Source organism: Protobothrops mucrosquamatus, unplaced genomic scaffold (assembly GCF_001527695.2).
Source record: "Protobothrops mucrosquamatus isolate PMUCROS unplaced genomic scaffold, P.Mucros_1.0 scaffold545, whole genome shotgun sequence".
NCBI classification, from domain to species: domain Eukaryota; kingdom Metazoa; phylum Chordata; class Lepidosauria; order Squamata; family Viperidae; genus Protobothrops; species Protobothrops mucrosquamatus.
Genome location: NW_015386849.1, coordinates 92580 through 109225, shown reverse-complemented (window position 1 = coordinate 109225; position 16646 = coordinate 92580). Strand labels below are relative to the sequence as shown.

Below are 16646 nucleotides of genomic sequence, written 5' to 3'. Positions count from 1 at the left end.
CCACCCCCAAAGTCAAAACCTTAGATAAATCAGGGACAGTGACTTTGTTCAATTTGAAATCATGGTGTGGATTGCTTTTATAAGTAGAGATCCTAGGTGTAACTTATCCTTTCTCTGAGATTTGCCTACATGTCAATTTTGAAAGGCCTTCTCTGTAACTAAACATTCTGGCAGAATGACAATATTTTCATTGTTTTCTCTATGGAGAAAACTAAACAGGTTCTTATCAGAAACAATGGAAATCCAGAAATATGTTCACCTGCTCAATAACAGAGAAACAAGGTATACAATTTTCCTGAGTACAAAGTACATGTAATCAAATGAATCATACCATGAAATGTGAATGGGGGGAAATGACTCAGATGGGATTTAGAGATTGCTAAGACTCTCACTTACCGGTCATAATCCATAACTGATATAAGCAGACTGACTTGATCCATGTTCTCAGGAGGGATATCAAAAATTATTGCCTCATTATAGGTAGGATTAAGTGTATTTCTTTTTATAGTGGTTTTCTTCTTTTTCAGTCTCCTTCCATCACAGAGCAAAGATACTTTGACGTACGGATCTGGTGAACAGGGGAAAAGCAAAGAAATGAGAGAACACTTTCTAGTCTCCCAATAATTAAGGGAGTTCTCTGCACATACCTAAAATTGGATAATAAATATATGGACAGAGGAAATCAGAATTATGATGACAAACTCGCACTTTCAGATTGCTCTTCTGAGTCAAGCTCAACTCTATGTAATTTCATTGCCATATTCATTTCACCTTTTTTGGTAACGTTTTTTGTAAATGAAATCAGTCAAGATTATCTAGGTGCAGTCCAGGAGCCTACAAAAGTAGAATTCCTTATAGGCATATAATTCAGATCCTATATATATATATATATAGGATCTGGGCAGAAAAGGTGAAAAATGGTCAGGAATTAAAGCTTGACAATATAGACCTCTTTTCATAACTTTTTTTGATCGTGCAAATATGCTATAGTTGATTAAAAGGAAAAGGAAAAAGAAACTGGTTAGAGGGTTTGCAGAAAATATTAAAAGAAAATTAAAAAATAAGGGGAAATCCTGAAAGTGTTCTTCTGAAAAATGGGTAAGCTTAGTGATCATGGCATGCTAGCTGATTGTTGAAAGGAGTGAAAATTGCTGTAAAAGGAAAGGAGAACTGAATGATATTAGTTGGAGCTTGGATAAGAGCATCAAACACTTCAAGAATGTGGTTCAGATTCTGCTTGTAATTTTCAGTTGGAAATGTTCTCTCAGCTTGTCTAGATTTTTAAAATTCCTTAAGAGTATACTGTAGCTCAGTCGCAACTATTATCTTCTATCTATGTGACAGGGAAAGCTTGGCTTGTCAGTTTTAAAATGTAATCCCAGTCCTTTCCTTTTCAAAAAATCCAGTGGAGGTTGTATACTTAATTAAAGTATTTGAGATAATAGAAAAGATTAACCAAGACATTATTGTTTTCTAGTAAAATTTAAATGGACTGACCACCAGCCTAGATACCACGTGTTTTTAAGTATGTTCCCTCCTTTTTCGTTTAGGAGTGACTTGGTGACCATAAATCCAGGCCCAAAAAAGCCTTCTTTTCCATGTACTTATTTATGTTTTGCTCATCTTCATACTATATACTTCTATACAACATCTATTGTTGTATACTTATATGCAACATCTTTGATTTATAGGCATCCCTTAGCTCGTTTGCTATGTGCATCTTTTCAAAATCACTTTTGTTATAAAGCTGTATGTCAATGAACTGTTTTCATGAAAAGTAATTTAAATGTTTGATTTTTCAGAAAGAAGAAAAGAAGAAAAGAAAAACAGGGTAACAATAGCTTACTAAACTGACTCTCATAAATTCTTTCTGAATTTAGCTTCATCCCTGTTTATAGTCCCTAAGTCCCTCAGGACCTGGCTTTGTCATCAGGATCTCAAGCGACCAAGCATATTCTAAGATGGCTCTATTGTTCTATTTAATTCACTCCTTCCTGTACCTGATGGTTGCATTTTAAATATTGACTGTTTTTAATAATTGTTTTTATGTATTTATTGTTTTGTTTAATTTTGTATATCAACCGAGTCACTTTGTGTTAGATGAGCGGCCATATAAATGTGATTGATAAATGATAGATAGATAGATAGATAGATAGATAGATAGATAGATAGATAGATAGATAGATAGCCATTGCAACATGAATGCAAGAGAAATTTGCTGTGTATTTGGCAGTGCCGATAATTATAATTACTTCCTGGAGTGGGAGACCTTGTTCACAGTCATTCATGCCTTGGTCACTTCCTGTTTGGATTACTGCAACATGCTTCCCATGGGTATGCCCTTGAAGACACCTGAAAGCTATCACTAGTCCAGAATGTGGAAGCATGGGCAATGGTGGGTGAGGGTGCCCCTAAGTTTACCCATGTTACACCCTGTTATGAAAACTGCATTGTCTTCTGATTTCCTTCCAGGTGCAATTCAAGGTGCTGGCTCTTATGTTTGAAGTTCTATATGGCACAGAGCCAGGTTATGAGAGGAAACACTTTTCCCTAAGGGCATCTACCCATCTTACCCGATTAGATAAGGTGGCCATTCCCCAAATCCCTTCCCTAAATATTGCCATTGTTTGGATTCTAGGAAGCATAGTCTTTTCTGTGGCAGCATCTGGCCTATAGAACTTTGGCAGACCCTCCTTTCCTAGACTTTCAGATTTGGCTGTTATTGGAAGCTGCCAATCTTTGGTATAAGATGAGAGGCCATATAAATGTTTTAAATAAATAAATAAAGTGTGCCTCTGTAGAACTAGTGAACAGTTTTCTCACTCTGAAACATCAATTCTCAGTGATTCTAAATGCATCAAATGCCAGCTGAGAAGAAATATCTGTCTGCTCAAACAGCTTCGGGGTTATTGCTATAATAGATTATATATTTGTCAGGAAAATGCAAACACTGACATCTGGAAGCTGAGGCCATTAAACATATTTATGACACTGAATCAGGTATTTACACGTAGAAATTTCTCAAAGGGAATTAAATTATATCATTTTTCCTTTAATTCATGGGGCATATCTACAGACCAGAGCTTCTACTGTAGTACTTATTATTATTNGTGTACTGTGCAAGTCAGAGAGATTTTGGACATACAGTATGCAAAATTCTTTCCCTCCACTTTTTTGAGAAGTGGTGGAACTATATCAGGAATGCTAGGGCGGCCTTAAAACAGGTCAGAGAACACCACTACAGTCCATCATGTCCCTCCATCTTCTCTGGCTAATGGAAGCCTGGCTGAACTTTGTCCTTTGCAGTTCTTTTGGCACCAGTTCTCTCAATCTGTGACCCATGTGATTGAGAAGAGAAATCTGTTTGAAAATTTATGGAAACTGAACCTAATCTAAAACTATAATGGCATGTGGAAATGCCCTTGGGAAACAGAAGGAAGAGCCACAGACTGGACAATGGGCAAGTAAAATAATATCTCAGTTCACAGAAGGAGAGGATGCATGGGAAGTGCTATAGAAGGGACCCTCCACAGTTTTCAGAAAAGTAAAATGAGGAGAGGGAAGGAATTCTTTCTTTTCTTGCAAGATTCTGTTAATGTAAGAATTGTGCTTCTTCTCTGGACTACCTTGAAAGGCTATCAGAAACTTAGACCAAATCAATCTCTTTTTCATGTTGGCCATGCACCTCAATGACAAAGCACAGAAGTGGTGTGTGCACATATAAATTAGGCAAATTTGAGTCCTAAGGAAATTTATTTGATTAATAGGTATGTATGTGTGTATGTATGTATGATAAAATTTAAATCAGGTCTTTTTTTCTTAGACCTTTATGGAAAATACTTGATTTCCAATCAAACAGCACAAAGTAGCCTATTTATGCATACCACTATTTTCTGCATGTTTCTGGAAAATATTTATATTAACCCAGGAATAATCTCATCAGAATCAAACAAATCAATCCATATAGTAATATATAGGAAATTCCCTTGAGTCTTAAAGGAGTAATAGTATCACAGAAACATCACAGAAATCAAATACAACTGCCTTGTTCAGAGAAAGGAAACACCTACCTGAGTATCCAGTTATGTCCATTGCTTTGAGATTCCTGCATTTAATGACTGTTAGAGTGAGGCGACCTGCAGTTGGCAGGTAACAAAGGGAAAACATGATCTCTCCCAGGTCCACACTTTCCTTTAATAAAAGAGAAAACATAAAGCATTAGAAGTAGTAAAATAATTTCTTCTCACCTGCGTTTTTGCCTACACTTTCTATAGCTCCTTGGTTTTCTTTACCTCCTATCTTCTTGAAGCAACACCGAGACTTTGTTATTTAATAACCTTTGAAAATGTTTCATATGTTGATAAACAAAGATGCTGAGATAACTAGTGATGTAAAGTCTGCAGCAGATCTCTGAGCAATATTCAGATCACCTTAGAAAAGCCTTTCAATGATAGACAGCTTCCCAATCCATACTCATTGGAGTTTGGTTTCATTATAGATTTTTGGAGTCATATCCAAACTTATTAATTCTTCAGGTGAATCAGGAAAGCCGGCCTTTGAGACATTTGACCCCCTGTTTGTAAAATAAGATAAATTATGCTCTGCTTCATAGGATTGTAAGAGTGGCAGAGAGAAGAAAATCAGCTTGTATATGATATATAAATATTCAATATATAAAACTTGTAGCCTTCAGAGCTACCTACCCCCATGGTGCTACCTGGAAATGTAGCCTGAAGCCACTGAAAGCAGAGAAGAGCATGACCTTAAATAAATGGGAAAACAGGAATTAGGCTGCTAATTGGGAAACTAGAGAGGGCAGAATTTGATCCTCATGCCATGCACTGAGCAGGATGCAGAAGCAGAAGAAGTGAAGTATTAATACCACTTTACAATGTCTTAGTAAGGCCACACTTGGAATACTGCATCCAGTTTTGGTCACCACGATGTAAAAAAGATGCTGAGACTCTAGAAAGAGTACAGAGAAGAGCAACAAAGATGATTAGGGGACTGGAGGCTAAAACATATGAGGAACGGTTGCTGGAATTGAGTATGTCTAGTTTAACAAAGAGAAGGACGAGGGGGGACATGATAGCAGTGTTCCAATATCTCAGGGGCTGCCACAAAGAAGAGGGAGTCAAGCTATTCTCCAAAGCGCCTGAGGGCAGGACAAGAAGCAACGGATGGAAACTAATCAAGGAGAGAAGCAACCTAGAACTAAGGAGAAACTTCCTGACAGTTAGAACAATTAACCAATGGAACAATGGAACCAATGGAACCAATGGAACCTCCAGAAGCGGTGAATGCTCCAACACTGGAAGTTTTTAAGAAGAGACTGGACAGCCATTTGTCCGAAATGGTGTAGGGGGTTGGACTCGATGACCTCCAAGTTCCCTTCCAACTTTATTATTATTATTATTAAGATCACGTATAGCCCTATAAGATGCAGCCCACAATGTTCAGAAGATTTATCAAATGAATAATAATATAAGGAGCTGCAGAGTTAGGAAACAGAAGGTTCTGTACTATGAGTTGCTTTCCACTCATAGAATATTAAAATTCAGAGAAAGCAATAAGGAACTGAATATTTAGCTGTGGGTTCAGCAGTACTACATATTGTATTTTTGTTCAGGAGTGTGTTCCACTGCATTTAATGATGCTTATTCTGAGTCTCAGGTACATGAAGACTTAGCCTCAGAGCCTTAGGCTGAAAGGCAAGCATATGGGAATATGTTCCACTGAATTTGATGGGATTTATTGTTGAGCAAACAAACAGCAGTTGGTTGTATAGCTGTCAACGCTGCTAACATAGGATGTTCTTGCTTTGACAACAGATGGAAATGCAGCCATTTTCCTCTGTTGCTTTTAGAGTTAGTTGATGCTGGGAGGGAGAATGTGGATGAGAGTCCAGCTAGTCATAACAATAATAACTCAGCCATAGGAACCCAAGGTCATTGGGCCCAGAGTTGATAGAGTTTTAGCGGGTTGGAGAGCTGGGGAGAAAGTCCACGCTTCAAGCTAATTGGGGGATGTGATTTATGACTGTTTATTGGAGGAGGGAATTATGCTTTGTTACTTTGTTCCCAGGGGAGAGGAAATTAGTTTTTGGTTTCAACTATGTAGTGCCAATACTTTGTTTCTCGAATAAAAGATTCTTTAAGGTAAATAATGCCTCGAAGTTCTTTTGAAGAGTTTCATCTGTTGGAACCATGACAATAGCAGTTTTTACTCTTGTTTAATATGAAAGCAGCACAATTCTCATATGAGTTTAGATAAATGAAAGGAGTTTAAGGAGCTCTAGTATATAGAGAACAATGGAAATCCTGCTATATACCAGACAGTTCAAGTTATATGTCAACAAGGTAATTAAAAAAAAAACATATGAACTATAGATAACATAGACCTGAACTAATAAGCATTCCATTTTGCCTGCTTATCTTTACTTGTTTTAGAAGAAACTCAGTGCAGTGCATGATTAGTGGGTGTACCTGGTGTATTTTGCAATCAACAATGGACAATCTCCCTTGTCCTCTACTTATTGCTCACCTACAGTATTAACCTGTGAAGCCTCTACTAGATCTTCCTCCAAAGCAACAAAGGCCTTTATGGATGTTTTGGCCTCTTCAAATGACTTATTTTATCTCTTCATTTTCTGGCAATGGAACAGTAGAAAATGTCTGCTGAAATGAGGCTTAAACTAACCAGGGTTAATTAATGTGCTTCAGTGCCAACACTTACTAGTCAACATGACTTTTGGGAGAAAACCTTTTAGAAAACACTGACAAGTTTAAAATTGCTAAATTGTGTTATGACCTGACTTAACAAGCTTTCCAGGGTTCTGATAGGTCATTTGAACTGTTTTTAACTTTACTTTTACCTGTGATTTCTTGTAAAATTCATCATTGTGACATCTTAATTTTAAGAGGTTACTTTTCTTTTGATCAAATAAAAATTATTTAAGGTATCTATGCTATAACATAGAAACAATAAAAAGATCTATACACACATTTCTATTTTGCCAAGTGTCAGCCAATGCTAGGTGTCAGACAACTGGTCCTTTGAAGATCCAGAGATAATAAACACACCAGTGAGTAAGGAGAGTTCAAGCAATGGAGATACTCCAAGGTTCTGGGTACAAATTGCTGCTGAGCACTCAAGCCTGTGCTGAGAGGCTCCCAATCCCACAATGTTTATAGATCAGAACCCACTGCCTGGTACCTGGCCAGAACCTGACACTTGGCAAAACAATTTGTTTCTTCAAACCTTTCACTACTTCACGAAACCTTTTTCTGAAGACAAGGCATTCCACTAGAGCTATCTATTGTATTTATATTAATCCTTAAATTTAAATCTAACTCTAAAGGGGAAAAAATTCAAGGTCTTTTGCATAACCCTAGATGGCGCCCTGTAACCTTGCTGAGATAGGTGGCATCTCTACTGATAACTTTAAAATGGGACAGAATGGAGGCCTGTTGATTGCTGCCCAATTAAGTGTTAACTTGATAAATACATTTATTTTACTACCAATATCTCACATTAATTGCTTCACAAATAAAATGTATCAAGGATCACAGAGAAATTTCATAAAAATACTTTACTTTTTTCATTTTATAATGACAGCGCCAACTCTTATCTAGCAAGGATTTCAGTTGTCCAGCATGATAAATTTGCATTTATATAAAATTTATGTACGTTGCATTAAATCCTTTATTTACAGAATATTCACATTTGGATTGCAATATGTTCCTGTGACACTGAATTAGTAAGCAAAGTTTTTTTCCTCTCAGTTTTAAAATATCAAATGTAGGATGTAATAGAAAGGGGGAAAAAAACCCTATCCTTGGAATGTGTCCTGATATATCAGTGCTACCAGCTCACTAACTTGAATCTTGCTCTCAGAATTCAGTATAAATATTGACTATATCATAGAAAAAATATTAATTCAACTGAGAATATATAATCCTATCTCACAATATTTATAGATCACAAGCACAGCACACAAAGGATGACCTGATCAATCACAGCATATTCTTAAGATGATCTTTTAGGAAAGGGCTGTAAGAATTAAAGCTAGAGCATCATATATCCCTGTGCCCTCCAATTCTTGATGTATGGCTGGAGCGATTAACATAGGATATATTCACACATGAGATTAAAACCAGTTTTTAATCAGTCAGTTCATAATGCATATCTAAAATTCTGCATTGCCTAGAATGTTCCTTAGGCTTTTATTTGCTGCATCAGCAGCTATCAAATATTGTTACTTCAAAAGTAGTTTTAAACAAGCTTTACATATATAGATTTCTATGTGCAGAAATCACTTCATGTTTCTCTTCAGTTAGAGCCAAATGGTTATACAATATTATTGGCAGAAAGTTCTACTTCATCTAGAGGGAATGTTCTTTTCAGAGTAACTAGGTTGTGTGGACATACTAGTTACAACATGCTTAGATAGCTTTCATTTACAGCATCGGATATAATGAGCCTGGCTGCCCAGCATGTGGCTGGACTGAGACAACCATTATATATTTCTAGTATATTCTAATGAGAAATATTTGAGCTTAATTGAGATTAATACGCTAAAATTCTGCTTTAGAAGAACTGAATCCCTTCCCATTACTCAGTGGTGACAGCTGCCAAAGCAGTTCAACTCTAATCTGGGTTGCAGTCAGTTGAACATTACATATTTACTTCCAGATAAACTTTTGGAAGCCTACACAATGTGGCTGACTCATCACTTGACCTATGTTCATACTACTCCATCTTCTTTTCCTAGCACTAAGCCCAGTGAGATTCAGTTCATTTAACAGTAGAAAAGAAAATGTTGCTGAGGAGTCTGTAGAGCTTTATACATTGGATGTCATTGAAAATAAAGTTTGAGCTAACTATTTTTGTCTGATCATTATGCAGAAGTGATAAAACTGCTGTATGCAACAATAGAACTATTGTGAGGTGATAAGTTAGCTCATCTCAGGCTTAGTGAACAAAGGCTGCGATTGAACTGAAAAGGGTATTTATGCTTTACCCTTTTCAAAGATTATTCCCAGTTTATCCATGACATTTTATGTCCATTAACTTCTCATACACTTCTAAAAAAGCCACCTTGATACCCTATTAGTTAATAGAATTATCATAGTTGCTTATCATTTTAAGTTATATTTTTATGTTCCCTCCTTCTTACACTTCAAGAAAAAATGAAAAGTTTTGGCACAAGAGTACCAAAATTATTGGATCTCAAGCTATATCACCAGCAATGTGTGGTTTGATTACCTCACCAGATTTTTTAGAATGTTTTAATTTTGACATTCAGTACAGACCATCCATATTAGCCTCACAGAGTATCTGTGGTCCATGGACTGCATCTTGGACCCAATGAACTATTAATGAGCTGCTTATCTGAAGTTTCCAGCAGCTAATTCCCATTGCCATTAATAGTAAAAAGAAAGAGAAAGGGCAGAAATGAAATACTTTTTTTCCTCTAGGCAACAGCATTATATTACTTTACATATTGCATCTTGGGCTGTCCAGAAAACAGAATGGAGTAGAAATCCATAGCAGACCTTGCTGAAAACATGTATGGACATTAGTTTGCAACCTTCGCTATTGTTCAAGAGAAATCCTGCTTAATGATCATGGTTTTCAATGTAGAAACTGAGGTGAGATAATGATTTTTGAAGAAAATGGGTGTGATCCAGACAGATTTAATTGTGGTAAGATCATTCTGATTCAAAGGAGATTTAAGAGAATTCTTCCAATAAAGGTTTTCATGACCTGATCCTAAATATTCAGAAGTCCAATTGCAATTAAATGCGATTACTTTTTATTTTAAGATGGCAGTTATAGAGATACATAATGCTTTCTCATTATTGTCTTTTCTTTACTCTTGCTTTTAAAAGAATGAGAAAGAGGCCTACCCAAAGATCAAGAAAGCTGATTTCAAAATAATTCCTAGAATCTTAATGTATCAGAAATATATAGTCTAAATGTTTCCTGCATAGTATTTCTGAATGTAGCCTGTATGTTTGTTTTCTATATTTTTAGAGCAGTCTTTCTCAAATATTTTACCCTGAAAGAAGTCCTGAAATAATTTTCCCTGAACCCTTGAAATAATGTCAGGAAACATTTGTACAAAACTTACAAAAATATGAAAACTTCACAATGCAATTTAATTCTAACCTACACAATCCATGTTTCACAACATTTACAATGGCAAAGTGGCAAATTGGCAGCCAGGTCACAGATTCCTAGCACGGCAAGTGCTAGCATTGTGCAGTGAGCAAAGTAAAGAAAATGTTTTTACTATACTATCTGGATCATCAGCTTTAATTTGTACCAGAAAATTAAAGAGTTAAGTTCATTCTACCATCTCTTTTCTCCTATGAAATTTGCCCTATATTGAAGCTTCCTTCCAATTAATATGTGGATCTCATTGTTCTCTCTCTCCTACAATTGCATGCTGGACAACATCATCAGTACCAATAAAGGAGAATATTTGTAACTCAGGGTTGCAATGAGGGGTCCTTGGAGCTCTCTGAGCTTGGTGTTTTTTTGAAGATGTTTCATTACCCAAACTACATAACATCATCAGTGCTAGTCTGATGACGTTCTAGTCCTGTCTGATGATGTTCTAGCATATCTAGCACTGATGATGTTACCTAATGTGGGTAATGAAACATCTGCAAGAAAAACAACTAAGCTCAGAGAGCACCAAGAACCCCTCAACATCATCAGTAGTAGTGATCAGTCGTGTCCATTGTTTGTTTATTACTACAACTTATATGTTTTTGTTCTTTTTCCAGAGACTCTGAGCACTTTATAGTGTTGAAACAATAAGATTAAAAACAAAACTCAACAAATAATCAACTCATCATTTAGGAATAGCACGGTCTTATTGGTCTTTAAATGCATTTATGAAGAGCCATGTTTTTATGGTAACAGTTTTTCAACAGTTAAGGAATTATGCCAAACTGGGAAATAATTAGCTAAAAAGCTACCTTTGGATGATTAGCTGGTTGGTTGGTTGAGTTTTTTAAAAGTGAAGAATTCAGTGCTATAGCAATTTTAAATCATCAAAACAATTAAAAAACAAAAATTAGAATATTTCGGACATGTGATGCGACACCCAGAAAAATACAGCATACTCCATTTAATCCTCCAGGGAAAGATTGAAGGCAAACGAGGTCCAGGCAGAAGAAGAACATCATGGCTTCAAAATCTAAGGGATTGGTTTGGACAAAACTCAGCAGCACTTTTTTGTGCGGCTGCTGATAAAAACAGGATTGCCAATATGATCGCCAACGTCCGATAACGGATATGGCACAAGAAGAAGAAGAAGAAGAAGCAATTTTAAATAGGAAAGAATTTAAATTTCTGCTCTCTGGAAGGAAAGAGTCACCTAACATGTTAGGACTGCTAAGGGGAAACCATACATTGATAACATTTATGTCAGCAGTATAAAATGTATTATTTGCCGGAAGTAGTGTGCTCACAGATTTGGAGCCTAGCATTTTTTAAAATTAACATTCTTTTAATTTTAAAAATAAATAAATAGGAAATACTCTTGTAGCCAATAGGTGGTCTGCAATCCCAGTCCTAGTCCACTAGTCCAGAAAATAAACACAAATTTAAGCTGGTGTGATAGGAAGCATCCTGGGGGACTAACCATCTTTAACATTTTTGTCTATTGTAAACCTGCCTCCATTTATGAGAACCGTTACTTGTTCTCTGCTACAAGAGAATGCCATCATTTTCCTTTTCACTTTCTGCCTTCTTAAACAAAGAAATTCTGCTGGCATGAAAGGAACATTGATGGTATATTTGGAATTAGTGCTACCATAGATTGATTTGGAGTTTGTGTGACATACTCATCCCACTCTGTGTTTTATTTTTCTACCCCTACTCTGTGTCTGCAGAGAGGGGTTGTAAATCAAAACTACAGACTGGAGTTCATTTCAACTATAGACTTGGAACCCAGACTTGGTTAACCCAGATAAGTTTGCTTAATTTCAAAGAGGACCTGATCAATTTGGATCTAAATCTAAACCTTTCTGAGTTGATTGGCAATTAATTAATTTTGTTGTTTGCATGACATATTTAACTTTCCCAACAGTTAAGCATGTTGTACAAATAGAGCCAGAAAGTATTAGTAAATCCAGCAAGTAGACCTGATTTGGCAAGATTTGGCTATACAACATGGATAAAATGCTGAATTAGTTAATCCTGTATTAACAACAACAAAAAGGACATAATCCAAATGAAATCCCAGTAAATACATGCAATAATATCCTTGTTTTGCTTTCAATAAACCTGCCCTTTAGAGAAGAAGGGCCATAGTTCAGAAGGTAGTTTGGCAGCAAATAGAGCTGCTGTGAGTTGTTGCCAAGCCTGTTATTTGCAACTCTAAGAAATAAATGTCTTTGGTTCACTTTCTATTTTTAGGGGGAAAAGCAAAGAGCTACAAAGAACACTACTGTGAATAATACTCTTGTTTAGCAGTTGCTTGGCTTCCTGGGACTTTTATACTAGTGTTTAAAAAAAGAAACCTGGAAAATCTTTATGTTAAACCATAACAAAAATGTACAGCCACAGTATCATCATTTTTCTTTAGTCACTTGGGTAAAAATATATTTGTTCTACCTAGCTCTATTAATTGACTTGAAATTATAGGAACTGATTTGGCTTCCAATTCTGAAAAGCTTAAATAAATCTGTGCCTTGCAATATTTCCATGGAAAGGTGACTTTTTGAGAGGTGGAGGGTTCTGAATGAATAGAGCATTTTCTCCCAAGGGTGCCAAAATATAATTTAAACAGTGAAACTGAACTTTAATTGTAATATGAAGAAAAGGTTAGGTTTGAAAGCACATCTGCAAAGCTGATAAAAACCTAACAGGAATTTCAAGAATCGTGACACACATTACCTTCCTTTATTAACTATTAGTTAATCAAGACACATTATGCTATTGGAAGCCATCAAAAGGCCAGGCTGCTGCCAGAGCTTCAAACATCATCACTCATATTATCTTACAAAAGGATTTGATGACAAGACTTCATTGTATAGGTAAATCAACAATAAAAGAAATCCCATGAGAGGAGAAAATGAACAAAGAAGGTAGGTTGAGGATTATGCATTTTTGCTTCTTCACAGTTATTTAAAAAAAAAAACTTCAGGAAGGAAGGAAGGAAGGAAGGAAGGAAGGAAGGAAGGAAGGAAGGAAGGAAGGAAGGAAGGAAAACTATCATTTAAACATAGTGTATGTATATAAGCTTAAGATGCTGTTGAAATAAAGGCATTTCTATAATATATGCTATTATCCAATTTTTAAAAAAAGCATTGTTAAAGTGCCAACAGATCTAAATACTATTACACATAGTAATATTGAACATTATACTACATTCCATTGCTAAATTTTGCTCTAACTTATTCTCATATCCTAAAACAAGATAACCTTTTCATTTCAAGCATTTGTATGCTGTTCTCTTCCCATCTATTCTAAGCTCTGAAGGCAGGGACATGTTTGAGGTCATAGAATGATCTATCCTGGCAAAAGAGATGCTTCAGATACATCGATCCCAGGCTGCATGGCTCTGTAAGTCAAAACCAGCATTTCAACTTGATTCTGAGAACACCCTGGAAATAACGTGCCTCCTTGAGCAACAACAAAGAATATGTTCAATACATTTATCTGTGTTTTGTCTAGGTTGGCTTTAATGGTGAGTTCCTGCCAGGCATACTGATAAATGCCTCCCTTACTCACCAGGAGCCAGAACAAGTCACAGAACACAGTAAAACCTGAAGTGGTGGCAGCATAACTTTGCCTTGCACTGATACAAGCACATCATTTGGAAATGAGAACACTTTTAGGGAGGTAGACTGGTTCTATTTAGTGCATAAATAAAAGGCAGTATCATGAATAGAAAGAAAAGAAATAATATGTTTCCAGAAAAGGGAGCGAAAAAGTTTAATTTAGTCAAATGCATTTCAATAGGTTTAATGTAATAATAAGGTTTGGTGATCAGTCCTGTAAAAGAAAGAATACACTATTTTAAAGGAGTTTTCTGACCTGCTGATATTTAAAATTGAGTCTTGAGTTTGCGGATTTTAGATGAGAGAGTGAGCACAGGTATCATTAATGTAAAATGCTTGATCCTATATAGGCCTTCTAAGAAACTGAGAATGTACAACATTTTTGGACTGAAAGTTTTACTTGGCTTTTGAGTGATTTGCCAGAGCCAAGAATCTGGTGGGAAACATACAAAAACTATATGTAATTTTATTTAAATCATATATGCAGTATGATTGTTCCCCACATTTTTACTATACTCCCCTTTCATTATATTAAAAATTAAAATCCAATGGAAATACTCTGGGGGCTATGACTAAGGCTTTGGAAGGTCTTGTGTTGCTTTAGGGTTTGTGTGCATGACACTTGCACATGCATACTGCTGGGAGGCTTAATACTGAAGTAAATGAATAGTGCAGAAGAAAATACTTTGGCTTTTTGAAATAAAGTAATTCCATAGTGAGGGGAAAAGGCTGCTTGACTGCCTTCATTCATCTATGGGAAGACTGAGAGCTAAAACTTTCTCAATGATACCAGTGTCAAAAGACTTACTGTGTTTGATATTTTCTCATGCAACTTAGTTATGATTTTTATTTATTGATTGGATCTGTATATCTGCCTATTTCATCAAAACAACTGTCAGATAAAACCAACAGATACAAAAAAAATCTACCTTAAGAAACAAATAGTATAAAAAAACAAATATATAAACTTATAGGCAAAGAGAAATTATAGTATAATACCTCTGTAAAACCTGAAGTACTCAATGTTCCACTGTCAAATGCAATTTAGCTTATGTATTAGTGTTAACTAATATCATCTTTAAAGGACTGAGATGCTGATTTTTAACAGTGAGTACAATTTAAATTTAATATTTTATTTTATCATGCAATCTCATGTACAGCTTAAACAGAGTGACAGAACTTATATGTCTACAGAAAAAGTGTTTGCTACTTGAGATTTTATCTAAAAGATCTGCCCTTGTGGGATACTCAAAATACCAATTAAATTTGAAATCACTATTCGTGTATAAAATATCTTTTACCTATATTTGTGAAATGAGGCCAAATGGAAAAAATTGGTTTATTTCTATATAAAACTAAAACATTTGTGTGTGATATTTTGTAACCTTAAATTAGGTGAAACACCACATCATAGGGCAACAAAGGTACCTCAAGTGGCTAACATACGGAATACCAGGACATATTATTCCTGAGGAAATGAAATTCGGGGATTTTTTAAAGCACTTCAGCATCACTGTGCTGCTGCTTTCAATGCTACTATGGCACTGCCATAGTCAGTTGCAGTCATATGATCTTCACTTTCAACAAGCCCTGAGAACTTGGGAAGGAGGGAGAGAGCCACTGACCTGCCTGCTGGGAAGGGAAGGGAAGGGAAGGGAAGGAAGGGAAGGAAGGAAGGAAGGAAGGAAGGAAGGAAGGAAGGAAGGAAGGAAGGAAGGAAGGAACTGCCGTCTTCCTATAAAGAAAGTCAATGGGGATAACAATAGAATGTCAGAAGTTGCTCTCGCTTCTACTGATATTTTGTCTGCCCATGATCATTCTGACTTTTGTTTTAGGGAGGGAAATATCTCTGAAATGATGACCTACAGTTCAAGGTTGTCTAGTATATACATATAAAACTGCTGTCAAAAGCATTATCTCTATATGGTAATCAGAAATTACATCTCTGCAATCCTCTTTAGGTATGAATTTAGCTATCAAAACCCAGGCTTTTCATATGCTTATTTATGATTCCCTAGCTGACATTAAATTAGCATTTATCATTTCTGTTAACTCATGTGTTTATATTACAGATGAAATGTTTTATGTAAATCTGACATTTGTAGAGTAAACAGAAAAAACAGAAAGATCATAATCTCATTCTAGTTTATCTGTTGAACACATGTTCAATGGATACATATTTATTTCAAAAGATGTAACTATAGATTGGCCAATCTTAAAACATAACCACAAGTGGCTGCATAAACTTGAACCATGGGTGTAATGTGACATCCCTGTTTCCTTCCTCTCCACCTCCATTAATATTTTCTATTGTCTTCATTCTTTTCCTTGTATGTCATCATATAAATTCAACCTGCTGGAAAGAAATTCACTTTACCAATTTTTTTTCCTTTTTAGTTAGCAATATCAATCTTCTCAAGTTGTGCCATCCCCGATCCTTCTTTTCCCCATTTTACAATTCTATTCTACAGTAGCTAAGGATTCAGATCCCTTTCTATCATTTTATGTACTTCTAATTCAACCTATTTTTCTTCAAAATAACATGCCCATGAAAACATGCAGCACATCTACATCCATTTTGTGCCCCCTAAGTACACCCTAGACTCGCAAGGGCCCTAAATTTAAGCCATTTCAGCATTTTGGTAAGGAAAGAGTTAAGGTTTAGAATATATAGTTTTTCAAATCTTAAAACCTCTCCCAAATAGATCCTAGACATATCAATTTTTGCAGTGTGACTCTTGATGTACTGTGCAAAGGTTGATGGGGCTCTCATGTAAGTGGTGTTAGAACATTGGGTTAGATCATTGGTCAGATCATTCTCTCCTAAGGATGGACTTCCGGACC

At 35.8% G+C, this 16646-nt stretch overlaps 1 protein-coding gene across 1 annotated transcript in view; it reads right to left on the bottom strand.

Moving 5' to 3' along the window:
* The window catches only part of SYT6 (synaptotagmin 6), an 80302-nt gene that overhangs the window by 16703 nt on the left and 46953 nt on the right, over nucleotides 1-16646 (bottom strand). The window contains exons 4-5 of the mRNA XM_029284335.1: nucleotides 4071-4191; nucleotides 397-568 (exon numbers count right to left, since the gene is read on the bottom strand). Coding sequence (XP_029140168.1) covers nucleotides 397-568; nucleotides 4071-4191 — 293 coding nt within the window. The remainder of the gene's footprint in view (nucleotides 1-396; nucleotides 569-4070; nucleotides 4192-16646) is intronic.